Source organism: Astatotilapia calliptera, chromosome 7 (assembly GCF_900246225.1).
Source record: "Astatotilapia calliptera chromosome 7, fAstCal1.2, whole genome shotgun sequence".
Taxonomy (NCBI): Eukaryota; Metazoa; Chordata; class Actinopteri; order Cichliformes; family Cichlidae; genus Astatotilapia; species Astatotilapia calliptera.
Window position 1 is genome coordinate 35,277,745 of NC_039308.1, and position 27,939 is coordinate 35,305,683.

General features: G+C 39.7%; 1 protein-coding gene across 2 annotated transcripts; it reads right to left on the reverse strand.

The window, feature by feature from the left end:
- Nucleotides 1-2,606: 2,606 nt before the first annotated feature.
- st8sia3 (ST8 alpha-N-acetyl-neuraminide alpha-2,8-sialyltransferase 3) lies at nt 2,607-25,567 on the reverse strand. Of its 2 annotated transcripts, XM_026174504.1 has the most exons (5): nt 24,280-25,567; nt 13,660-13,689; nt 9,633-9,752; nt 7,778-8,335; nt 2,607-5,549 (listed from the first exon to the last, which is right to left on the reverse strand). In XM_026174504.1, the coding sequence occupies exons 1-5, from the start codon at nt 24,531-24,533 to the stop codon at nt 5,267-5,269; spliced, it is 1,245 nt and encodes a 414-aa protein (XP_026030289.1). In that variant the 5' UTR covers nt 24,534-25,567; the 3' UTR covers nt 2,607-5,266. The 2 variants fall into 2 exon arrangements, with proteins under 2 accessions (XP_026030289.1, XP_026030290.1); XM_026174505.1 differs by lacking the exon at nt 13,660-13,689.
- Nucleotides 25,568-27,939: the final 2,372 nt, after the last annotated feature.

Here is a 27,939-nt window from a genome sequence, read left to right on the forward strand (position 1 = left end):
TATGAGGCTTTTGCATCTTTTGTTTTCTTGTACTGTTTATGCATTTTGTGGGACAGACTGTCAAAGGAGGCTTTTTAGTTATTCCAGACCTGGGCTGATGTATGAGATACCGGCAGGCTTCAAAACTATTCAGGTACCCATGAACAAGGCGAGGATTTGTGCACAGTTCAGTCACCATCGCAGTGCACTTTGAAAACAGTCCAGAAACAAAGAGTATTGTCTAATTAAGCTTTAATCAGTGATTTGATTGCACTTTGACAGGTAGTGCACTCACAGTGGCCGAGTGAAGTGGACTTTCTCAATGTCTCAATGAGTGACTGAATACGCTTTTTTATCATTAATATTCAAATATTCAAATATTCATTATATCAGATATTTCTATTTGGCTTCTATGTTAAACATAAAGCATGTGACACATAAACTCTGTGTAGATACACAGCGACAACAACAAAAAAAAACTATTTCAAAAACAAAATGATAAAATTGTAAAAACTCTGGATCAGAGACACGGGCTGCTGGAATGAGTTGCAGTTTTGCTGTTTAAGCAGAGGTAAGTTGGTGCAGGGTTTTGTATCCATCCACTCATTCACTTTCTTCCACTCATCTGATTCAAAGTAGTAGTGAGACTGAAGCCTATCAAAGCTGTCATAAGGCAAACGATGGACCCTGGACACGTCGCCGGTCTGGCGAATGAAGAACTTCCAAAGTCCCAGGCCCAGGATATTCCTGCTGGGAGGCAACAAAGCTATCCACTGCATCGCCATTTGTTGCCCTGTTTTGCATAACAGTTATAAAAATTTCACTGGAAGGCAATGATGTGCAGTCACATCAGCGTTAGACGTGTCGACGTGTGATGGCACACGGACCTCCGTGTCCTCCCTCGTGTAGATTAAAGGTCACTGAGCGGGTTTTACTCTGTGCGACGTGGACAAATCAGTGTTTACTGCTGATAACGTTGAGCATTTTCTGAACCGAGATTATTTTTCCCACCACAGTCAGCAGCTTCCAGCTTTAGAATTATTTCAGTTTGTGCTGACTAAGGAAGGAAAAAGATGTTTTCATCTTTTCAACAAACAAAGGAGAAGAAGACACCACTCACATTGTCAAACTGATCATTTAATTCATTTAATGACTAAATAATGAAATAAATACAGAGTAGATATAGTTTCTTTCAAGTACTGGATGACTTAAACTTATTATTAAATCTACAGCATATTGTTTATGATATCTAAAAGTGGTTCTAGTTTATGTTATTCCTGCACGAATCTTCCTCCATTGGTCTCTGAAGACATGGACGTGAATGGAGCCGGCATCAGTTTCATTCACAATGCGAAAAAATACATTCTGTAAAAGCTGTTACCTGATATTTTACTATTATTTTACACTACAAAAATAAAAGATGACAAAAGAAAGAAGAAAAAAGACAAAAATAAAACATGAGAACATCTTGTAAAACTCAGCTCAAGTCAGAAAATAGCATAACCTTCACAACGACAATCTCTATGTCTTTAATTCCCTAAAACATCATATTTAATCTTTCTGGAATAAAATTTTAGGACACTAAAAGGAAAAATAAGTGAAATCCAGCAAAAATTGAGCTGCAGATTACAAAATTAGTCCCAGTTTCCCTCATTTTTGCAAAACTCAAAAAATGTTAAAAATTAAAAATCCACAAAGACACAACTCTCCCTTGGAGATAAAAAGCATGTAAAAAAAATTATAATTCATATTTGATGTGCCTAAAAACAAAAAATGCTTATGATGGAATTTCTCTCATGTAGCATGTGGTGTCTTAAATCATCTCTAATTAACTACAAATGAAAAAGTATTTGATGGATTTGTAAACACACATACACAGAAGCAACAGCAAAAAAAGAGAAAAAGATTAACATACCACAAAACACTCAAGGAAGTAATGATAAAAGAAGTTTGTCCAACTGTACCTGTTCACAAAAACCTGAGTATGTGGATCCAAATATGTATGGAAAGCCAAGAGTGCCAAAACTTTTACATCGATGGTGGATTTTTCCCATGAAATGAAAAGTGCCTCCTGGGATATATTGTGAAAAATGTGCACATTTCTGTAACAACTACAAACAGGGATTAATGACAGTAAGAAAATTGATATTTTAATTGTCTTATCTTTGTGCTTGTTATACTTTATAAAACCAATGAACAAGCCGACAAACAAAGACTTTGTTGTGTAAGCACAAAAAACCCCTTTATAATAACTTTATCTTATTTCAATGTTAAAGTCTCAACTCTCCACAATTACATCAACAGATAAGCAACAGAGTCTCGTGCCAGTGACGACCTTTAATCTACCGATTCTTGATCATAAGTTGAGGTTATAACCACTTCAGGCTCTCTCCATTGTCTTACTAGTATTTTCTAACAGTAAAGGTTCAAAATAACAGCGTCTCAATGGACCCACCAGTGGTCAGTCAAATATCTGGACTTGCATCATCGTCATTCTTTAAAAAAAAAAAACAGTATGGAAGAGGGAACACATGTCTTCCTGCTAAAATGAACAACCTGTACATTTACCAGTGTTGTCCCTTTACACAAAATAAAATTTAGACATGATTTAAAAAAACTAATAAATAAACACAAATATAAACACATCTTATTCTTATACTATATTTTTAAACTCTTTCCATTCACTTGTGGCAGGTTCACTGTTTTACTGAGTAACAAGGTAAATCTAAACACCACACAGCCCATTTTACAAAACAGCAAACAAGAATTTTAACATTGTGTCGATGGCGCTGACAATGCTAATTCCCTCTTGAATGTCTTCGTGGCTCAATCTGATTGTCTGTAAAAAGTCTCGTTGTTGCTGGCATAAAGTGGTGAATTGTACGCGGCCCAAAACACGATGCTAAAGACAAGCAGCTAAAAGGTTTAAGTGATGTAAATTTCATCATCAAAGGGAGAAGGCGAGGCCCCGTGTGGTCATCCAGGAGGCACTACACTACAATGCCACAACTTCTATCAAAGAGGACTTGAATAAAATATAATAGGAACTATTTTCCATGTAAAAGCAGAAGAAGAAGCTTTGCTGATGCATCTTAAATTAACTTTTTATTAGTCACCTTAAATTAATGTCTTTTTATTTCTTTCTAGCTGGGCTGGACTCTTAAACTGCATTTAAAAAAGCTGGATGTAGCTTCTGGGTCCATACAGAAGTACCTTAAATCTACATTATTTCTAAAAGCCAGTCGGGGGCAACTTCAGCAGTTCGGCTTTCTTGCCATGTGAAGTGAACACTTTTCTTATGACTTGGCTCAGTTGGTAGTTTCAGGTTATACTGAATTTATGTTGTTTTTTTTAAAAAATAAGTTAATATGGTAAATTAGCTTCCTTGCCGCACTAATCAACTGTGACGTCACAATTTCCATCATTTAAATACAGTCTGTGATTGAACTTTACAGATCAGCTGGGATTTGGGATTGTTTGTAATTGTGATTATTTAATGTGATTATTGATTCAAGAATCATGCATTTATTTAATTTAATAAATAAATAAATAATTTTAAATATTTTAAATAGTTGTAGAGAATTGACTTGCTTTTGACTGCAAAGCAAACTCTGCTTTGTACCAACCTGCCTTTCAGAGCTTCTAGCCTTTCCTAAACCTTGTCATAATTTACTTCTACAGAAATTGTATTGACCAAAGTAGCTCTTTTCATCGTCTTGGCTCCATCTCCAACACTTAATCCAATTATCTTGTTTTTCCTAAATGATATTCAAAAGAATCACTCAGCCCTACTATCCCTATGAAACGTATAGTTATTTGTTTTAAAAGTAGATCTTTTAAAGTGACGTTAACTCCATGGTTTACTCTGTTTATAGCTCTAACATTAGCAGTAGGTTCACTTTAGAAATCAAAGGTTATCAAACCACTCATACGCAACAAACAAATAAAAACAGCAGGGTAGAAACGGGAATAAGGAATGAGCTAATGAGACTAAAAGGAGAAAGAAAAATTGATTTGTATTCATCAGATGGACACAAACTCAGATAGAGTTAAGTGAATATATGTAAAATACTACTTCGTTTTTGGAGAGTGAAGTGCAAATGCAATAAGTTTTTTCATACTTTAGTGCTTGTAGCACAGGGCGTTTATACTATATCATGCCTGCTGCTTAAATAAACAAAAAAGAGACTTCTCCAGGCACCGATTGCACTACTGTAGGATCTACTATATCCTTTCACTGTGCTAAATATAGAGACTGAGCGTTCTTATATATATATATATAGCACAACAGCAGACATGGCAAAAGGAAAGACTGATAATGATGTTGGAGCTGTCAGGTGGAGCAAAGAAAGCCAAACCTGGTCCCTCCTTTTGTTCTCCTTTGTATGTGGCACTGTAGAAGTTTTGAAAACAGAAAGATATGTAGACTGATAATGTATCTTGGTCAAAGGCAAAATACTGTGTATTCTGATCTCATCATCATCTTCATCAAGCTTCATCTTCTTTTCTTAATATGACTCTAATGTGCAAAAATAAAATCTAGGATATTGTCAGGACCCTGCATACATCCAACCTCCAGACTTTGTCAGTGTGGTCCCTGACATGCGGATGATCCCAGCATTGTTGTTTTCAGACCAAAAACAGCAAAGAAACCAAAGAAAAAAAAAACCCAAAATGTCAGAGCTCTGAGTTTGAGGGTTTACCAAACCCCAGCGCCACACGGCTGTTTATTATAATATATAACGAACGTAAGACAGCACTTTGCAATTTTTGAAAACAGCCACAAAATCATGTTTTTTGCCATGCCTGGATCTATGTGCTTGAATCTGATTGGCCTACATGCTGTCATTTCTGGATGGAGCAGTTTTATGTTGCATGTGTCTGCATTAGTTCTGTGAAAGACCACGACTGCAATTAAAAAGCTATTAAATGATTCAGCACTGTGACACTCGTCTGAAGACCAGCTTTTGTATGACAGTCCACCTTTTTGTGGTAAAATGAAACTAAACGCAGTGCTGTTCAGCTGTAGATTTATGAGCAGTAGAAAATTAACACACTGCTTGTTTATTGAGCTGTCACAGTTCATCTTGAGCACACGATTACGAGCCTTTGCTCTGGTATCTCAGACTGATCTCCACTGCACCAACTCAGCCTTACAGTCAAGCTGTTGCCTTTGACTAAACGGCAGGAGTCCCAACTTTGCTTGTCTCACCCTTTCTGTAATTCCGGCCAGTGGAAGTGCTGGATCGGAGCCTGAAGGAGCACAGTACCTGCCACAGTTTTATCCCTAAGCACAGTGGGAGAGGGAGAGCTTCAGCAGTCCTTCTGTGTGCATCTTGTAGAGGAGTTTAAACTCGGCTGGCAGCTGGTGGGACTCCTGCCACTTGGTGGTGAATTTGGTGCCCTTCTTGTCGTAGTAGTGGTAGGGGAGCTCTTTGCCTGTGTTCGGGTCCCAGCCAAAGGGCCAGAAACCGTACAGGTGGATCTGGTCACACATGGAAGAAGCCAGCGTGTACATCAGAATGCCTGTGCTCAGGCGCTTCGGCGACAGCTGCTTGGTTTTCCAGTAGCTGTGGAGTATGAATGACAAGAGACTGGTCACAGATTAAATTAATAATTCAGGCACTCACAACTTTATTTATTCACTCTTAAAGTGAATTATATCACTTTTACTATTAAACACTTGAAAAATGCTATGACCTAATAACTAAGTGGCAAATAAATGCAAAGCGATTATTAGAATTAAAGAATATTAGAATCAAGGATTTGCAACAAACCACTGAGTTTATCTGTGACATGTTCCTTGTACTTTTTTTGCAATGTTTTTGCTGTGTTTTGATCCTTTTTAGCATCGACTTCCTGCTTTTGTTCCTAGTTATTTCCCCCTTGTTTTGAACAGTTTAGGCAAAAACCTGAATTTTGGTAAACGGAGATAAAGGAATATCATCCTGTCCACTTTTGTCTGCTTTTTTCTAGAAATCATTCCCAAAAATTCTGAAAATAGGACTCTATTGATAGGACATAATCTGCTGAAGCTTTAATGTGGCAGTTTTGCTCTGAAGAATCACAAAGGGGGAAACTCTCCAAACTGGCCTAAACAAAAGCGGCTTCAAGAGTCCTTACAGCGCTGAAAGCCGTCTGAGCTGCTTAAAAGTGGTAATTCTTCCAGAGCAGGTAGACTTAATGGGATTGGTAAAGATTAGACTACTGTACGGGCAGCCCTATTCTGCCACTACAACACTAAGAACCCAACTTAAATCCCCCTCTCTCCACACACACTGTTACAGCTGTGTGCCATACCTTTCACTAAATAGCTGTTTCCTTATAATCCGGCTTTGGAGCCTAAATCTCCTCTTTTGACATATAGAATACAGCTCAATACAAAACAGCCACGTGTCAGCCAGTTTCTACTAGTTTCTTTAAACAGGATTGAGGTGGATGAGGGACATTTAAAAACACAGACAGAGAGAAAGCACAAATAGCTACAGCCTTTAAATGCTAAGAGACAGGGACGACCAAGCTAACCGGGCGGAAATGAAATCCAGTTGTGAGCATGTCCATTTTTAACAAGCAGAAAGCACCGAATTTGATCAGCTGTTAATCTTAATGAGCTATGCAATAAACTCAGAGATTAATTCAAGTAGTGGGTTGGACCCCATTTTACCTTCAGAACTGCCTTAATCCTTCATGGCATAGATTCAAAAACATACTGGAACCATTCCTTTAGATTTTAGTCTATATTGATCTACTAACATTATCGATAATGTGAAACCCTAGAGATGGTTGTTTGGAAAAAAAATCACAAATCAGCAGTTTCCAAAATCTCAGAGCCCGTCTGGTACCAACAGCCATGCCACGTTCAGCATCAGATAAATCACCTTTCTTCCACATTCTGGTGCTCAGTTTGAACTTCAACAGGTCACTTTGACAACCTTATGAAATGTGAGTATCATCATAGGTAAAAGGTAAATAATTACCAATGACAATGACAAGACATATTTAGAAAAAAGTTATCTAGTAAACCTAATGTTCACGTTGATGATGGAGATTTCCTTGTCAAACAAATCAATTAAAGACCAAAATCCAGAAATTAATCTATCAGTCAACAACCCTACTGTTGTCCAAAAACTATTAAAGTCATTAATAAATTGCGTTGTTGGACTGAAGAACATGTTTCCTCATTACTGTGAACACAAATATGTACCCTAGAACAAAATTTGTAAAAACTCAGCTACAACCTCAGAAAATAAAAGGCCAAAACTGCAGTTCATCTAACGGCCACTGGGGGGTTATATTCAAAAACAAATCTGTCCACACAGACTCCTGACTTAAAACCATCCCCCTATCTTCTTAACCATTTATTCCCTTCAGGATACTCCACACAGAAATGATGGCCAGTCCTAATTTGGCCAGTCTTGGCCATCAGGGTTGCCTCCTTATGCAGCTCTGTTCCTCTTCCGGCTTGGCTTTTTGAAGTCTTCATTAATGTGAAACTAAAGTTGTAGAGTTTTTCTTTTTATAACACAATGAAGACAATACAGTGTACGTCACAGACATACAAATATAAGTGCAAATTCCTCATCTGGAAGAGGTCCAGAGGTGCACATGGAGAAGACACTGAAGAGGAGATCAGCCAAATTTATATTAAGTATACATCTTTATTTTTAATGAGTAGAGTTATAAAATGTTTTACTGCTACTAATGACATAGTGATCACATGTGGAGATGTGGACTGATGACGTACTAGATATTAATGATTTAACACCTGAATGTACTTTAATAGTCTGCTTTTTCTTACTTGTTGACATATTTCATGATGTTTCCAGGCCAGGCGAGCTGGACCTTGAGCTGACCTTTATGCTCCACAAAAAAGTCCACCAACGTTCTCGTCACTGTGGCCGACGTGTGGAAGAAAAACGCCGGGATCCACAGAATGGCGCCATCTAGCTTCTTCAGGCTAAGGAAGAAGTTATTTCTGTCCTGCACAGTTAGTAAGTTGTTATAGTATTTCTCCAGGATACTGGGGTTAAAGGTCGTCATGTTGGTGCGACGCCCAACATCTTTTTTAAAGATCTCAGTCGGCGCAAAATTGCAGCGGAAGACAAAGTCGTATTTCTCAATCTGGGGACCACAGCGTGAGCCAGTGAGGATGCCGCTGTTGCCAATCACAGCACATACGTTATAGTGCTTGTTGAGGATTGGTGAGACCTCCGGGAGGAGAGAGCGAAAGTTGTCGCTGATGGAGAAGACGTATTTGTGGCTGGAGTAGTCATAATGCATCAGCTGACCGATTCGGACTGAGTCTCGAGTCAGCGTGAAGTTGTGGGGTATGTCGATGTACTGAGAGATCTCCTTCCTGCAAGATGGAAATATATTGCCTTGTTGAGATTTTTTTTAGCTACAACAGACAACACAGAGAAAGTCAGTCAGGTAGAACACTACAAAAGCATGTGCAGCGAAAGTGTGCTGGGAGTTGTTCCAGGTGGACAAAAATAAATAAACAAGACAAGGTGATGGCAGTAGGACTGGAAGCTGATATGTAGTCGATCTTCAGGAAGAAAGGCTCTCCTCCCTCCACTTTGCTGGCACCAGAGTTCTTACCCTGTATCTTGTATTTGTGTGGGCACATTGAACTCTATTTTGACACAAATAGATTTGGGTCTGATAATTGGTGGTAACCATAGATAGTATAAAAAATGGATGTAGCTACATGATGTCAACCACAGTTCCAAAGTCCTGCTTTGATGGCTCTATCTGAGTGTTTTCATAATGACCATCTTTGTCTTTTGAAGCCAAATGTGAGAAGCAAGAGGCAGATATGATTGTAGGATTGCCTTGAGTAACCTAAATCTGAGACTATTATTTGACTAAGCCCATAAACTCATCAAGAAACTATTTACTGAGGTCAGGTCAGAAGGCCAATTTCCCGGAGACTTCTTATCAAAAATCTTTCTTGCAACCACAGGTATTGCCCCCTGGTGGCCATTAAAAAGAATCTTAAGAGGTTTAAGGTATCTTCATTGGCTGATAGCGAACTCTACTAAACAGTTAGGAGTCTGTTGAGAAAAGTGCCTTCAGTTTTAGAGCAGGAGGATGTATTTTAAAATGTGACTAAACACTTAACTGACTTAAGTGATGCTCTAACTTCAGACTTGAAACTTCTTTAGATTAGCATCAAACTTCTGGACTTTAATGTGACTCGCTATGACTACACATAGCTTGGACTTGTATGTTTTTGTATTGTAGAATATAGGTCAGTAGCAGCCCTATCCACAAAGAAAAATCTACTAGATGAATTTTAAGTTCATGCTTTCATTTAGCAAAAAATATCTTGCACTAATCCAGAAGAGTTTCAAAATGGTCCACAATCAGTAAACAGAAGTGATACTGGGCTCGGATTCAGTGAAGTGTTTCTGAACAGCTACCCAAAGCTTTCACTAACACAAAAAATGTGGCAAACTTTTTCACAACTAACACTTGCTGTTGGGAGTGCTAAAAGCATGTTAAGCTTTCAAGACCATCAGAAACCAATGCAGGAGACAGTTTTTGTGTGTGTGTGTGTGTGTGTGTGTGTGTGTGTGTGTGTGTGTGCGTGCGTGCGTGCGTGCGTGCGTGCGTGTGTGTGTGTGTGCGTGTGTGTGTGTGTGTTCTACCTCTGCTGGTTAAAAGCAGTGCTGTTGTGCCTCCATTTAGAGGAGTTCTGCAGGTCCTCGCTGAGAGCGTTGGTCAGAGAAGTAAAAGCTGGATCCAAATACTTCATCGCCAACTGGGAGCTGCACAGAGGAGGCAGAGACATGTCAATTAACTTGGTCCTCTTTTTAATGAAAGTAAATCATGCAGTTGCACTTAGAAATATTTTATGAAGCATTTTAGCTTTTTGGTAAACCATTAAGCAGCTTTGAATATCATCAAATGGACATAATAACAAAAAGTCAGGCAATCAGGCAGGTTTTGACCAAGCCAGGATACAAACACATTTTTATTTGGTAGTAAAAACTGTGGCTTAGTGGCTTCTGAATAAAACTAGAAACTGCACAATAGTACAGCAACAGTCTGAGAATAAATATACTAAATACACTTTTAGTGTGTCAGAAATATTCATCCTGTGCATATCTTTACATGAAGTCAACAGGCGTGTTTTTTAAGAATAAGCTAATTATTAAAGAAATCTTTTTTTTTTTTCAAACATGCATATTATACTGGTATGAGTGCCCAAGTGTTTTGAGTTTTTTTTTTTTTTTCATATAGCATTTAACACTTGCATGCTGGTCAGCTTTATGCTCTGGTGGGTCCTCAGCACCATTCAGACACCGACAAGTGCCTTGAACTGCAGCTGGCGACTGTAAATGTTGTTCTGTTCTGGAGAGAGAGTGTCCAATACCACCAACTACAGAGTGTTGCCCAGTGATCCATAAAAGGTAAGGAGCTGATGCCACTACACTGAGCTCACCAAAGCTGCAGAGCAGAACATGGATTACAGTCACTAGCAGCAGTCCAAAGCGGTGGAGTTGGAGCCCATCCAGAGAAGCAGCTTCTTGCACTGTTATGTCGTTATGTCTTCTTGCACAAAGTATGTGAGGTGTGATCAGAAAGTTCTAAGGTAGTCAATAAAAATCAAATTTGAACAATCTTTCCATCAAGGTCAGCATGACTCCTTCTACAATAAGCACTTGATTTCTTCCACTGTGTCAAAACTTTAGTCATTCCACTTTTATTTGCATTTTTAAGAAAGTTTAAGAAAGATGAAGTTGCAGGGATGCAAATCTGGCCAGTAGTCCAGTTAATGAGTAGGGACTGCACTGATATGGCCAAGCATCTTTTGATCGCACCTCGTGCATGCAGCATGCATGCCAGCCTTTCTTGCTACAGCCACAAATACTCAATGATATTTAGTTGGGCAAATACCTGGAACCAAAAATGCTGAATTGTTTAAAAACCTGTCTGATTGTCAGCTGGTGTTTTTTCACAACTTCTTTACAGTGATGTTTTAATAAAAGTAACAAAAACAATATGGCTAAAACTATTACATGAAAATATAAATAAGACAGGAACTGTAGATGGGAACTCTCCATTCATAAATCAGATTTTGTCTTTTTCTCCACAAAGCTAAAATGCTTCCAAAAGAAACTTACTGAAATGTGAAAGACTTTAAAGAGCCATTTTGCAAATATCTATCATTCTGTTCATTTGGAAATCAGCTGCAGTGAAAAACAGCTCATTCATTTACACTCAGCTCAATGTAAATGCAGACTTTCAGTCTCTTTCCTGCATGCGAATCTGGTTTAGTCAAAGAATAGACTCTTCGGGATTCTGTGGAAAAATGAGCAATAAGGCCAAACAGTTGCATCAACTCTGTCCATCTTAACAAGTTATTCATAGTGACATTGAGGAAATATTGACTGTTCAGCCTAATACAGTTTCATTCACTGTGTCTGTGTTTGGGATGCTTTTAAAACACTGATTCACATCAATGACAAAACAAACGTGTTAAGATGAACATTTTTATTTGCAGTGCAAGAAGGCCCAACTTTAATTTCTCGGTAATGATAATCGTCCTGAACATTTGTAATAAAACCTAGACTCAACAAAGAGATTCATCAGGTAAGTATTTTAAAAGAATTTCTATACACCGGGTTTTTGCAATGAAAACTCGACATTTTGTATATAGTGAATTAAGCCTAGACTAAAACAAAAATTCAATGAAGGTCTCCACTGGAAAGTTTTATTCCAAGGCTTAATCCCTGTCTGGGAAAACTGAGTCATTAAGACTAGTTTCCTGCCACAGACTAAACTTCAAAATGTCAAGATTTTAGGTCTCTAGTATGACATAGGCAAATAATAGTTGATCAAATACTGTTTGAAGTCCTTGATGTTTATCCTCCATGAAGAACCAGGTTCGTGCAGGTGACTGCATTAGGACAGTCCAGAAAGCAACAGAGGTAACTTGGACTGTCCTACCAGGCAAGCCAGTAATGACTGGTTGCTAGGGAAAAATATGCACTCCCTGACCAGTTGGCATGGAGTTTGCTTGAGATTTTTGAAAGTCTATAGCTGTGTCACAAAACGTAGGCCGCATCCTTCGGAGGACCCAGCCTGGGCCGGGTCCTTCGAAGACCGAGAAGGCCGTAAGTGCGAGGCTGTGAAATGGGACGGTCTAGCCTTCAAAAAAAATTACATTTTTAAGTTATCCGAGTGACTTATATATCATGTTTAACCTGAGTAGTGAAAGACAGCAGGGTCTGAAAACGATGAAGCTGGGAGTCCGCTGCTCTTGCCGGCTCGAGTGACCATTGAACCCCCCGGCTAGCTATCAAGCGGGTGGGTAAAAGACGTCTCCGAAAATGTCGGAGCACTTTTGCAAATATGCGATGTCTTGATAAACCAAGCAGATATTTGAAGTTTACATGGCTACTTTCTCGTCTGAAAATATGTTAAAAGTTTATTTTGTGACCCAGAAAGAGCAATAAGAGTAATATTAAAACTTAGTAACGGCCGCCATTGTTGGAAACTGAAATTGGCTGAGCCGTGCTATTTATTCTGGGATATGGTGGGCCACGAAGGACACACCCGACCCATCCTTCAAATTTGGGGAAATGAAGGACGCATTTGTGAGCCGTATTTGAAGCAGTCGACGAATTGGGACAGCCTTCGTCGCCTGGCTGTCACGTAATTGGCCTTCAAATGTGGCCTCCGAAGGATGCAGCCTACGTTTTGGGACACAGCTTATGACTGCTTTCTTCACTAGCAGATGGTTGCCTGTAGTTTGAATGGAAGACACCAACCTGTCTGCAAACACTTGCCAACTACTCTCTGAGCAGCAGTGAAGCTAGACAGTGCAACACAAGATTAGCACAAGGTAGCTCTGCATATTTGTTTTGTTAGACTTTAAAACCAGATACCCTTTCTGACATAACCCCAAAGGTTATAAAAGTTATAAAAGTTGGCATCTTTCATGCAAACTACAGGCAACAATCTGCTAGCAACTAAAGCAATCATAACGAAGTTCTTTGCCGCCACCTAGTCACTTGCCACCAATTAGAGAATGCACATTTTCCCCTAATGAACTGGTGGCTCGGCCTCTATTATGTCTGTGCAACTCAGGCGTTGCTGTAGCATCTGACATTTTTGCAGACATTTTTTGCAGTTTAGGAGTTGAATCTGAATCAGCATGAAATACAATTTTTACCATTAAAGCTCTACAAACTGGAGGTTGGAAAGGATCTAAGCTTGTATGTAAGACTTCTTATTTTTGAATGTATTTAGCTGTGTATGCTCAAATTATAATGCTCACAGATTACAATGAAATGCTGAATCATTTTGCAACCTCTGCTTAAACTGAGTAAGGTTGCAATATACAAATATACATCTAATTTATATATATATATATATATATATATATATATATATATATATATATATATATATATATATATGGTACATTTCTTCATGCCATGTCAAATTCAGCACCACAACATTAACAGGGCTCAAGTGAGCATTCGTGATCTTAATTTTGATTTGACTTGAAAGATGGTAAGTAGGCTGGCAGGTCAAGCTTTAACAGCAGTCGACTGACATACATATACCCATTTGATACATATGTGATTGACATAAACCCGGATATAAAAAAAGAAAGGCTTGCACTGCATCCTTCCGTTTTTAGCATCAGCACTCTTTATTCACCTCAGGTCGGGTTTGCGAGGTGGCCTCTCACTGCAGGAGGGGCGTGAAACAAAAAGAAAAGATAAATAACTCACTCGTTCTTCATTGACATTTCAAATGACACCCACCACTTTGGAGCTGGAGACCAGGCATGCAGAGGCTATAGTGCGTTTCAAATACTCACCGCAAATCATCTAAATGGCTCAACAGCACATTTATAACTGTGACAGCAGTATCAAAAATAAGAAGACCTCCAATCATCACACACAACAAAGCACAGATTTAAACAAAATACTTTCACTGTAATGGGAAAGTGAAAACAGGCATTTTCAATCAAGAACAGCGGTACATTTTTTTTTCTAAGAAACTTCCGCATTGGCAAAATGGATCGGTTACAAGAGTCTGAAAGATGTTTTTAACCCTCTGATGTTTCAGCGAGTACAATTAAGAGGCTGGTGGTACATGTGGTTTTGAGTGAGATAGCTCTTGGTTGAGATTACATCACATGTAGAGACTATGCAAAAAAAGAAAAGCTCCATAACTATAGCTCCCTGCATCTAGCTATGTTTGTTACTGTATACAAAGCAGGTGATTTGAGAGATAGCTTGAAACCTTGAGATTATTTATATCTTAACAAAACAGCTCATCAGCATGATTTACTTTCAGAAGCTGTGGCATTGCTTTCATTCCTCTTCAGAAAGAAAGCAATGAGAAACTAGTGACATTTTCTTCCTGATTAAGATATAACAGCAAAGATAACTAATATCATTTGAATTGTAATATTGATTGGCAGGCAGAAAGTCCATGACATGGACTAAAACCTTCTCCATCCAATATGGCTGCACAGTGATCAGAGCAATCACCAAGTTCCTGATGATAAATTAGGGCTCACGCTGCAACAACATGACAAGAAACTTGTCCACTAACAAACTGCTTTCTTTTAAAAATGCTGCTCTGCTCCACATCTAACTCACTCTGAGCGTAACCTTGGCCTGCGATGGTAGCAAGCGAGGGGGAAAATTATTACAGGCGGGAGGAAAATGAATGCGGCACTCGTGTTGTAAATCAAATCAGCCAAGGACGGCCGGCCGGCCTACAGAGCCCTCATCAGACCTGCGCTGTTTGAACATCGCACATGACCCAACATGTCGGACAGCAAAGATTTACAGATTTCTGTGGAGCTCAGCTGCACTGTCCCTACTAAAACCTGCTTCTTCTTCCTATTTTTTTTTTTTTAGCACAGGTGATTTCTGCCATCAGTCTTTGTGAAAAGCAGCTCCTGATGTTTTCTGTTCATATTCTAAGATAAATGACTGTCTGCTGCGTGACTGGACAGAAAAATGTCAACACCTTTTTAAGTGCATTAGACTGTGGTTCATTGTTTCACACACACTTGTATATTTGGTGACTTTTTTATCATTCTTTCTTAGTTATATTTTTATCCATCAGGTCTGTCAATCAGTAGCTGCTGACCAGCCATCCCCGGTCCACACCAACTGCTGGCCAGGCCACTGTTGTGGTAGTCCTCGATATCATCCAGGTTTTTGTTTGCTACTTGTATGGGCTCTAGTTCTCCAGCATTGGTGTGAAATCTCACAAGGGGGATGCACACAAATGCCAATTAAACTATTTCAAATTTAGGAAACAAGGAAAGAACTTGAACTGGTGTGTGTAATCAATGCAATCAGTGGTATAAATGATTGCTTGAGTAAAGAAATGGTGTATGGTGTAGTGTAGAAAATCAAATAAAAGACCAAACAACATCCAAAAGGTGGCTGAGGGAGGAGAACCACACTGAGGGCTTATAGCACTGTTAGACTGGGCCCAGGTGGTGCCAGTGTGACTGACTGGAAGCAAACCACACCACATCTCCAGTGTCTACAGATGAGACCTGCCACACAACAGGCTGAAAGGAAAGTTTAAGGAACCAATCAAAACATGAAACATAAGTCGCTAAAGTTGCTGGGAATCCAGTTTAGAAAACTGAGCACACCTGGCCACCTCCAAGGTCTGGGCTGTGTGGACCACTTTGTGTTCATGGGGACGGAGGTAGAGTTTTAGCTCTAATCATCAAATCTAAGACGAGTGAATGGTGAAAAATGGAAAGGAGCTATGCAGGAAGCTGTGCAAAGCTGCACAAAGAGATGACCTGGAAGGGGACATCCCCCAAGTTAATCTCAGGTTTTTTCACTTCACTTTTTTATGAGCAAAGTTTCTGTACTTTTGCATCACAACTAATGCTAAAAGGAAATTGTGCTTTCAAATGCAGTTTTCAAACAGAACACTATAAATATTTGGACAAAGCGTGTGTGTGTGTGTGTGTGTGTGTGTGTGTGTGTGTGTGTGTGTGTGTGTGTGTGTGTGTGTGTGTGTGTGTGTGTGTGTGTGTGTGTGTGTGTGATATTTCAAAAACTTGTTTAAAACTAAAAAAAATTATTTGAATTTTTTTTTTTATGGCCGATCTCTCTGAAAAATTCCAAATTAATCACAAATAACATTCAACCACTAAAACATTTTTTTCTTTTCAGGAAGTAAGTAATCAAGTAAAACTGTAATCTTGATAAAATAATAATAATGTGCTTTACTATTTTTAGGTGTACATTTGAAATTTCAGGGATAGCAATAATAATATTTTAGAATTAAAAATATAATTTTGATTAACAGCTTGTGCACACAGGTGTATTGATGGTATCAGAAATATAAAAATGATTTTTGGTAATTACCACTACTGACAATTTAGGGCAGCTGTGGTATAAACTTTACATTTGTTGGTGGTTTAATGAATGTGTTAAGCACTGTATACAGGAGACCCTACGGTGGCCCCTAGAGACAAAGCATGTACAAACTCCAAAACACTTACAAACTCCAAAACACTTACAAACTCCAAAACACATGCAAAATCCAAAACACATACAAAATACAAAACACTTACAAACTCCAAAACACATGCAAACCCCAAAACACAACGGAAGCGCTCCAGGACGCTAGGAGCAGTGTTGAGCTTTTGCTACCTAGTAACTACACAAGCCAGGAAGTACCAATGACCGGATTTGGGGTCTGCAGCCTTAAAGGTCGCATTTTAAGGCCGATTACGTCACAGCAACACGACGAAGGCTGTCCCAATTCAAAGGCTGCTCGAAATGCGGCCCTCAAATGTGTCCTTAATTCCCCTGAATTTTAAGGATGGGTCGGTGTAGCCTTCATGGCCCAACATATCCCAGACTTCATAGCGCGGCGGTGGTGTGGATAATTTTGCCGGAAAAAAAACGGCGGAAGCGGAGCGGACGAAGAGTAAACTTTCAGAAGTAAGTACTGAATATTATGTCACTTATTTAAGCGCAAATGTTTTTATAATGATGAACATTAAAACATTACTGTTGGCAACATGTCGGGAAAGTTATGTGACATTAGCGATGTTTGTACTAACTTGGTTTTAAAGCCTTTACTTCAAAATATACGCCGTTCAATAGCTGACTTTAATCTTACAGAGAATCTGATGATTTTATGCGTAATTAAAGTCAGTCATGTCAGTCAGCTGACGGTTCACTCGTTAAGCTGAAAGAAAGATGCTTTAATCACAGGAGTCACACATGTGTCCACTGTACCATCTGGGCACTGTTCTTGTTTAGCACTCGTAATAACACAAACACTAAATCCTCCTTCTCTGGTGCTGTTTTGTAGCAGTGTGTACACCTGAGACTGTCACGTGTCTGTCTGTCCTGCACTCTCTCTCTGTTTCTTTCTCTCTGATTGTGGAATAAAAGTATGAACATGTGTTTATAAGTCACACTTGTGTTTGAATCCTGCAGCTTATCACACATTTGATTTCCATGTGTGACAACTGCAAGTGTCCAGAGTGAGGACAGACTGAGGGACCCACTGCTGCACATCATCTGTGAGGCTTTGCACCCCTGATGATCCACCAGGACAAACTCAACAGTGTGTGAGGAAGAGGAGGAGGAAGAGCCAGCAGCAGCTGACAGTTGGAGAGAATAGACAGACTGTTCCCTGTTTTTGAAGGACTGCTAGGAAAGTTTAACATAACTAATTGTCTGTCCTGAATCATTCTTATTAGGTAATGTTCAAATAATTTTATCATTCCAGTGTTTCCAGTGTGGGAGAAAGTACTCAGGGCCTTCAGGTTACACACTATGAAAGGCAGCAACAAGTTTAATGTTCAGAAACCTAAAGTATGTATCAGCAGCAGAATGGAACTAAAAATAAATGTTTGTTCCAGTTCTATGAAGCTTTGAGTATTTTTGGATTAGTAGCACTGCTGTGTTTGTTGCATCATATTGCTGTAATTGTTTATATGCTTTATATATTCTGAGGTAAGTTGATCTATAGTGTTACATCATATTCTATAAGGATGTTATGTGTTTGTAGACTTTCTGCCCAGTTTGACCCATTTAGCAGAATTCAGCCTGTTTAAGGCTCTGATATCGATTCTGTATGACTTAAAGCAGTTATGACATGGTCTGATTTTCTCAAAGGAATATTTCATATATCAGTCTACTCTTCATTCTATCAGAAACAGTTATCACAGCTTTTACATTTTCTTTTTACACATGTATGTAAGCATTGAGCCAAATTTAGTAATGCCAACATACTGAAGGAACAACATTTGTCTCTTATATATGATACACCTATATATGCACTGTCAATATACATTTTGAACCAGCTGCAGATGTCAGAGTAACAACTGACTGACCCCCACATAAAGTGCGTTACAGTAGTCCACAGGGGAAGAAATAAAAGCATGGATCACGGTTTCAAAGTGCTGCCTAGGAAGAAAAGATTTCACTCTTGCCAGTCGCCTTAAATGATAAAAATGGACTGGTTCAACTTAAAACCAAGGGCAGTAACAACAGGTTTAAAATAAACTTCCAGGGGTTCTAAATCAATAGAAGAGGACTCACAGGGGCCACTGGGTCCAAACACCAACAAATCTGTTTTGTTTTCATTCAAATTTAAAAAGTTTAGAGCCAACCAAGCTTTAATGTCATCTAGGCATGTCAAGAGAGGTTTTATTCAGATGCCATCCTTCTGCTTCAGTGGCAAATAAATTTGGCAGTGAAGATTTAAGGTGATAAGATATGTAAATAACTGCAACTTGAATCTGTACTGAGGCTCAGTATTTGACACAGAGTTCATGTTCACTGCTGTAATAGCTAATAATGATTACAGTTTTTTACAGTCGCTAACAAGCGCCTATCCATACTTCAGATACCTTTTCTAAACTCTTAACACAGACCCACACCTACAAAACACAATTGGCCAAATGGATAATATCCTTCCCAAAAATACACTTTGTTAAATATATACTAACTCCTCATTTCAAAATTAGAACACATCGTTCTCTGCACACACTAACTGTACAAAAACACTATAAATCTGACTCAAAATGAAATTAGTCTGTCAAAGAATAACACTTGTTTTCACCTCACAAGGTACATGCAGTCAATCAAAGTACACCAGGTTTCAAAATACTGGCTATCATTGACATTACAAAAACTGCATAGACTTTTATGTTTCAGTTTCACAGGTATTTGCATGCGAAACATGCAATCCACCATATTGACACCAGAAATGTCTTGGTTGGTAACTGTATGTCCACATGTACAGTAATGTTCACATTCAAAAGCATTCCAGTAAAAAGCAAACAAGTTTTTGTTTCTTTACTGTTTACCACAGGAGGTACAGTAGAAACACGGTATGATAGGACAGAGGAAGTTTTACAGTATTGCTTACAGTGAACAAAATATCCATGAAACACACAAGAGCATTCTGAACAAAAAAACAACAGCAAAAAGCCAAGATAAAAAGGGGGGGAGGGGGGCTAAAAAAAGGCAAAAGATTTGCATCTAATCTCTGCGATCTTCAGGGTTAGGCCACATGTTTTCATCAACATCACATCTGATGTTATCCAAGTCGATGCACCTGGGATAAAACCGCCTGGTATGTCGGATCCACCGACATATCATTGCAGAAGCAGAGGTTTTTATACTGTATCTAAGGTTTGGGATATTGTTTTTGCTATTGTGGGATGTTGTGTGTTAACATTCGTAGATACTACAAAAACAGTTCATGATTTTGCTGGGAGGTATAGCTTGTCTGTTAAGAAAATGTAAGCATTGTGGAAATGTGTTCACTGACTGCATATTGGGTGAACACGACATGAAATGTGTGACTGGTATGGCCACAACAGACCGATGCTGTGCTAATTGTGTTTAGAGTTTTGCAAATGTGACAACTGTTTGGACAAACGCTTGTTAGCGACTGTAAAAAACTGTAATATAATAACCATAATATTGGCCATATTATATTTACATTACAAAAGTGATATGACTTTAGTCTCATGAACAACATTAGCTAATTGTTATTTACTATCTAATCTTAAATGACTGTTCAGTACAGAAATGAAGCCCAAAAATCATGTTTTACTGTCCTGTGGTCTCAGCCTCAGATACTTATCAAATCACACAAAGCTCTTGTAGAAACAAACAAACAAATGAAAAAAAATGTTCTCCTTCATTTCTGTCAAACAAAGTTGTATGACACGTTTCCAGCTGTTAGTATCATGGTTGCTAGGCAACCTGGGAAGCGCGAGGGAGACTAGAGCCTATGTGTTTGCAACAAACTTGCCGTTTATTTTGCAAATCGAGTTCAACACTGCCCCTAGCGTCCTGGATTTGAAGTTTGCACATGTTTTGGATTTTGCATGTGTTTTGGAGTTTGTGTGTGCTATTTGGAATTTGTAAGTGTTTTGGAGTTTGTACGTGCTTTGTCTCTAGGGGCCACCGTAGGGAGACAGCTTATTTATTAGGATGTTTTACTTTCTGCACAGATGTTTCACTTTAAAAACTTTCCAGCGGCTCATAAAATACTCCCCACCCCCTTACTGAATGTGAAACATCTGTAGGAAGATCAGCCTAACACTGAGGAGGAGAGATAATTTGGAAGCTACAGAGCAGCGAGTGTGACATGACTGATGACATGTTGTTGTACTGATGGAATTAATGTTGTGGAAATGCACTTTACATTGTATTTAGACTGTAAGTTCCTGCAGTAAATGTAACTCAAGCTAATCCTTAATGTTTATAATCAGTCTTTATGAGGAATAATGTTTTAAAGACAAACCTGACAGTAGCTGTAATACTGGCTTGTATGAGGATTTACATCAATTTTGCCACTTTTATACAATGAACACATTACTGGTGTAGAATTAGTATAAAACCTGGAATTTGGAGACAGATGAGGTCAAATCTGAGAGAACTTTGTAATCTGAGTGTGTCTAAATGACTGATGACTAAATAAACCACTTATGATGAACCCGCTGATGTCTTTGGTTCATATATTAGCCAGAAGTCCTGCGTAAACACTGGGAATATACACTCCTTATTAGGTACACCTTGATATTGTAGTTTGGACACCCCTTTACCTTCCGAACTGCTTAAATTCTTTGCGGCACAAATGAGCTTTGTGACATTTTGCGTTATCCTGCTGGAAGCAGCCATCAGAAGATGGTACATTGTACTTATAAAGGGATGATCATGATAAACAACAATACTCAGGTGGCCTGTGGCGTTTACATAATGATCAGTACATACTGAGGGGCTCTAAGTGTGGCAAGAAAATATCCACAACACTATTCCACCACTACTATCACCACCATCAGTCTGAACCATTGATCAGAGACAGGTCGGATCCATATTTTCACGTTGTTTACACTAAATTCTGACCGTTTCATCCAGACACCACAACAGAATCCAGACTAATCAGACAAGTCAATGTTTTTCTAACATTCTGTGCAAATTGTAGCCTCAGATTCTTCTTATTATTTGAGAGGAGTGACACCCTGTCTTCTGCTGCTGGCATTAACAAGGTATTTTCACCCAGAGAACTGCCACTCTCTGGATATTTTCTCTTTTTCAAACCATTCTCTGCAGACCCTAGAGATGGTTGTGCAGTTAAATCCCAGCAGATCAGAACTTTCTAAAATACTCAGACCAGCCTGTCTGACAACACAAAAACCATGCCACATTCAAATTCACTTTATGACCTTTCTTCACCATTCTGATGCTTGGTTTGGATTTCAGCAGGTCATCTTGATTATGTCTACATGCCTAAATGCACTGGATTGCTGACATGTAGCTGGCTGATTTAGATATTTGCATTAACATGTAGTTTGTTGGGTGTAATAAAGCGGCTGATGAATGCAAATGGGTTTTTTTTATAAGAGCAAAACGTACGTCTTCCTTCATTAGAATAAAACTTATAAAATTAAATGAGAGTGAGAAGTGCTGATCTAGTTCACAGCTGTGGGATTAAGTGACAGATGCCCTGTTTTTCTTCAGGCTGACACACACTCACACTGACTGGAAAACACACTGACGTGTACCACATTTAGATCGGTTTATTAGGACAAAGCTGTCTCCTTATTCAGTGGGGGAAAAAACGCCTTCCACCAGTGATGAGTTAGGAAGCAGTCAGTGTCATTCTACGGTGTATTAACTGCAAATTGATCAATAACAAACGGACACTTTGATAGAAAATGTTAAGCTGAACCAACTCTGCAGTGTTTTGATCAAATTGCCACCATCATCTGTTTTCACCTAATCAGGGGGTGATACAGAAGTCCCACCTGCACTTGCAAGTACAGGCGTAGCATTAGCAGTAAACAGGATGTACCACGCTGTGTGGGCCTGTGGACCCCGTTTCGACTTTTCTTAGTTTAGTTGACCTTAGAATGAAGACGGGGAAACGGGAGGCTATAAATTTAATCTGTAGCAACATCTGTAGTGAAAATAATTTTAGATTTTGGAGGAAGAGCATGCTGCTATTTTTGTTAAACAGGTGCTAGAAACTGTAGCCTTGACTTCCTGGAAATTTAACAGAAGAGAGAGGAAGTCATGCTCCTGTTCTTTCACATAGAGATAGATGTTCTCTTTTCAGTTATATAAATATATTCGTTATGGATCTCATGTGGGTTTTGTTTTTGTTTGTTTTTTTCAACTTTAGGGAGATATGTCAGCTGTTTCCTGTGCTGACTGTCAGACATAAGTGGCATTAATCTTATCACATAAGAGACAAAACAGAAAAGGTGAGAGCAGTTTATAAAACCCAAAACTGAGAAGTTGCCTCAAGCAAGGGAGTTGCAAGGAAGTTCAAGTATCTTGGGATATTATAGTCAGGTGACGGAAAGGTAAGAGGTTCAGACTTCCAGAAGAATCTTAAGTACAGCGGCTGCTCCATGTCAGAAGGTACTGGCTAAGGTGGGTATGGCATCTCAATAGGATGCCTCCTGGGCACTGGGGTGAAAACCCAGGGTAGTCCTAAAACCTTCTGGAGAGATTATATTTTGCGTCTGGCCGGGGAGCACCCCAGGATCCACAGGAGAAACTGTGGCTGGAGAAAAATATGTCTGGAATACTGTCACCTGATGGATGGACGGATGGATGGATGGATGGATGGATGGATGGATGGATGGATGTTTTAACATTGGTCTGTAACTGTCTGGGAACTGACATATGGAATGTCAGTTCCCAGACAGTTACAGACCAATGTTAAAAGTAGTGGGGATGCTACAGAGTTAAGCATGACCATGAGACATGTTCCTTCCATCAAATTCAAAATGAGCTAATATGTTTCTTATCCAGTCTTAGATCAGTTTAAACATTAGATTAGATTTGTGTTTATGAGATTTGTAAATCATGTTATTATTTTTTTATTTACACTTTACACAGATTCACAACTTTTGAGGAATTGGGGTTGTATAACTGTATGCTTTAACACTGTGGTTTTCCGTCACTGTAAATCAGGATCTCAAGTCTAAACCAGAAAAAAGTGCAAGACAAGCTAGACTTAAGAAGTACAACATGTTTCAAAAACTAAGTAAAGGTCACCCGGCTGAGTTAGAGTATCTTCTTTAATTTGAATTCCTTACATTAATACACACAGCTACAGTTTTGAACAACAACATGGACACTCTCTGAGACTGCTGAGTCATTATAAGAGTTTTGTTTCTCGTGTCTTTAACAATGTCCTTACTGGAGTTATTACTTTAGCAAAACCGAAAAGACTGGAGTCTCTCCTTAAGCAGACTGACTCCAAAGTCAGCAGTTACTTAAGTAGGAGGAACAGCAGATTTTAGCACTTCCTCCTTGGTTACACTGTTTTTTAATGCTTCCCCTCTGACTAAGACCCACTGCACAGATTTACTAAATTACTGAACCCAAAGAGGAAGTCATAAAAACTGCAGTTATTCATTACTCAGAAAAAAATGAAATGAAACATTTAAAGCTCAAGTGTGTGGACACAAAAATGAGTGAGAAGGTTAAGGTTCAAAGATGTTTAAGTGTATTAATTCAACTTTAAATTCGTGGACATTGTTTACATTTACAATGTAGGCTATTTACGGGAATGTGGTGTCCACATACTTCTGGACATTCTTGAGTGTAAATTATGGAAATGAGCTTGAGTAAAAATGAAAAAGCAGGCAGGCCTCACCCAGCAGAGAGGCCTTCGCCTGAGTGTGACCAACGCCAAAAAACGGTTTCCTACTGATGCAAAAATAAAAAGCAAACACTCAGCTGCTGCGATCCAAACAACCTGCAGGTCCACAGCCTGGCCTGGACTCACCGAAACCCCGCGTGGAACATGTACATCCTGGGTCCGCCGTTGTGTCCATATCTCGGGGTGCTGAACAGGAAGTCCTTCTTGATGGAGACATAGCTGATGAGAGACAGGATGAGCAGCGCCACGCTGAATATGACGAGCCCCAGCGCGCTCACAAACCGTACCATCCTGCCCCGATGGAGGAGGCTGGCCCTCCGGCCCAGAGGATCAGGAACCGGCCAGGACGAGGAGAAAGCGAGCACCCAGGCGCACCGCATCAGCGGCACGGCGACGGCGGGGGCGCGGAGAGGACGAGGCGCGCTTGACGCAGGTCTCAGAGCCCACGCGGGGAGGAAGCGCAGAGGCAGGGAGTCGGGGTTTCATCTGCTGCGTGCGAGCGGAAAAGTACCAGCGGCGAAACAGGAGTGCAGAAACACAGGAAGGCCGCCAGCACAGCAGAGAGGACGCTCACACGCGGACCTAAAAACGCCTTCCATAGATGCCGTGCAGGCTGTAGGGACGCGCGTTTGCTGCCAGTTTCATCAGCTGAGCGTGATGCAGAGAGAAAGCGGAAGAAAAACCCGCGTGACACACTGATCGTGGATGTATCCCAGGATGGAGAGGAGGGGGGAGGAGGAGGAAGAGGAGGGGGTCTTCCTGCTGGCGTGCAGGGTCAGATTACAGTTCATAACCTCGAGGCAGGAGATGAAGCGGCGGCTCGCGGCATCCTGCAGGGAGGAGGTGGGCACTGCATCCTCGGCGTCTCTCTCTCCTCTTCTCCTTCTTTCTCTTTCTCTCTGGCAGTGTAATTAATTAAGGCCAGGGTGTCGCTTTAAGGAAGCGCAGCTCGTGTATCTGGTAATCAGATAAACAGTTCCAGCAGCATCCGAGGCGGAGCTCCGTGTCCTGATGGAGGCAGAGATGCGGAGAGAGAGCGAGCAGGAGAGAGGAGGCAGCTGAGGCGTCATGTGTCGCTCTGTCTATAGACGCAGATCTGCAGACACGTGACAACATTTCACTGTTTTCAGCTCGTGACAAAGCAGCCGTCAGTTTAGACTGAGTGTTAGTCTGCTGCTGCGTAGACTTTCAGTATTTGTTAAATAACAGAATATGTGACTCATGAGTTTCTGCGAGGGTGTTGCTTCTCTCCTCTGCTGCAGTGCAAAGGGTCACTTGAACTCGCTGTCCACTCAATGTGTCCTAAGTTTCTAAATGCATCACTGGGAGTTTTAATTTCCTTTTCTGACACATGGTCATATGCAGGACCGCATGATGCATGGCTACTTTAGAAACCTTATGACATGAATCCCAAAAGGCTCATTCTCTTCATCTGGACGTTTTCAGTGGGAGAAACGTTTCGTGATAATCCAAGTGACTTCTTCAGTCTCAGCTGACTGCAGGTTTCCCCAATCTTATAAACAGTACATTTCCACAATATCTAAAACCAGCCCACTGAAGGAACAATGGGCTGTGAGGTCAGTTCCTTGATCATAAATATGCAAGTTGTCATGACCATTGATCAAAGACCACTGATCAAAGGCCATGAGTACCGTTCACAGAGAGTTGAGGGATGGCTGCAATCACAGCATTATAAGATGGTGAAAAATGTACCCTTAGGCCCCCTCCTCGATTCAGAGATGGTCTTTCCCTTTTCATGTAAATGGCCTCCTTGACTCCACGCTTAAACCAGCGTTCCTCCCTGTCCAGGATGTGTACATCCTCATCATTGAAAGAGTGTCCACTGGCCTGAAGGTGTGAATAGACTGCAGAGTCCTGGTCTGATGAGGTGGCTTTTCTGTGTTGTGTCATCCGCTTCACCAGAGGTTGTTTGGTTTCCTTGATATATAATTCCTGGCAATCCTCCTGGCACTTCACAGCGTACACTATGTTACTCTGTTTGTGTCGGGGACCCGATCCTTGGGGTGGACCAATTTTTGGCGCAGCGTGTTTTGGGGTTTAAAAGCTACAGAGACGCATAAAAACACACAGCTGCAGTTTTAGAAAAAGTGTGTCTCAGCTGTTCTGATACTCCTGACACATATGGGATCACTACAGGTTTTCACTTAGGCCGCGGTTGTCCTTCTCTCCTGGATTGGTTGGAGCTTTCTTTAGGCACCTTCCCAGCTTTGACAAAAGTCCAGCTGGGATAACCACATTTACTCAGGGCCTTCTTGATGTGCTGTTCTTCTGCTTCCCTGGCCGCTGTCTCTCTGTCAGTGGGGATGGTGTTCGCTCTGTGTTGTAGCGTCCTGATGACACTCAGTTTATGCTCCAGTGGATGATTAGAGTCAAACCTTAAATACTGATCCGTATGTGTAGGTTTATGGTACACATCAGCTTTTAAATGTAATAAATGTAATAATTCAGTGGGCTAGTTTCAGGCATTGTGCAAATATACTGTTTATAAGGTTGGAGAAACCTGCAGTCAGCTGAGATTGAGGAAGCCTTTACACAAAACATTTTACATTTTGCATATTTTGAAATTCTGTTTCAGAGCACTATAGTGAGTACTATTCAAACTGTAATATGTTAGGATGTTACACTACTACTACTACTACTGCTGATAATAATAATAATAATAATAGTTATCCTTAAGCTACAAAGTGCTTTCCAGAACCCAAAAGAAGGTATGACAATCAAAAATCAACCAAAACAACTAAATTACTTTGGCATCTCCGGATGTGCAAGGCATAAAAAAAATAGTGCAAATGCAAACATTTAATATGCACATAAAGAACAAAGAATGTGTGCACAGATAAAAAAAAATAGTGCAAAGACTACAGAAGTACTATACTCCACTGTATTACACGTTCTATACAAGAACTATATTACCAGTTGATGTGAGAGAAGGAAGACAGGATAGAAGACCTATTGTGGAAGAGAGACAAAGATTAATAAGTATGAGTGTGATTGTGAAACCTTTTTATTGAGGATGACTGTATGAGCTTGGTCACTTGTACTGGTATGTATCTGCACAAAATTTGATCTTAATGTAGGTATTGTTATTTTAATTTAACACATTTTCAGAGGAAAATGGTCTCAAGAATGTTCAGAACAAAAAAGCTGGGGTGCAACTGAAATATTTTTTTTAAGGTTTCGAGCTGAGTGAAGTGAGTCAGAATAATCTGCATGGTAGCCAGAGTAGGAGCTGGTCGGTGCTAGCTGTTTATATTACTGTCAGAGGGTCTTGTCATTGCTGTTGACGGAATTGAGATTAAGTCAGCACAAATGTTTCCATTCCTCCATGATGCAGAAGTCATCCAAACCGCTGTGTTGAACAAACGTGGGTTTTTAATGCAGGCAGAGTGTAATAATTAGCAAAGAAAGGTGCTCCAGAGCTTCCTTTGTTGCTTCTTTTTTGCAGAAGATAAACTTCTTTGATGAAAGAAACACAGGAAACCCTCCCATAGCAACGCAACATCTGATGGTTCAAGAAAACAATCAACAGAACTGATACAAATCTTTATATTACACTGCGGTGATAAAAAATATTCTACTGAGGTGTTGTTTTTCAGTAAGAACACATTCATATAAGCTCTGTAAATCAAGATTGTGAGGTTTTTTTTAACTGATTTAAAAGGTATTTACAGTTCACTAAAGAAAAAGCTGTGACTGTGTCACAAAAAAGATGAAGCAATGTGTTGACTAACAAAAGGCAAGTTTTAATCACTGTTCCAAGAAAAA

Coding starts and splice junctions, on each gene's coding strand:
- st8sia3 (XM_026174504.1), bottom strand. CDS start 24,533: ATGCGGTGCGCCTGGGTGCTCGCTTTCTCCTCGTCCTGGCCGGTTCCT. Junction 8,336..9,632: donor ACTGCTTTTAACCAGCAGAG/GTAGAACACACA, acceptor TCCATCTTGCAG/GAAGGAGATCTCTCAGTACA. Junction 5,550..7,777: donor ATCATGAAATATGTCAACAA/GTAAGAAAAAGC, acceptor CATACTCCACAG/CTACTGGAAAACCAAGCAGC.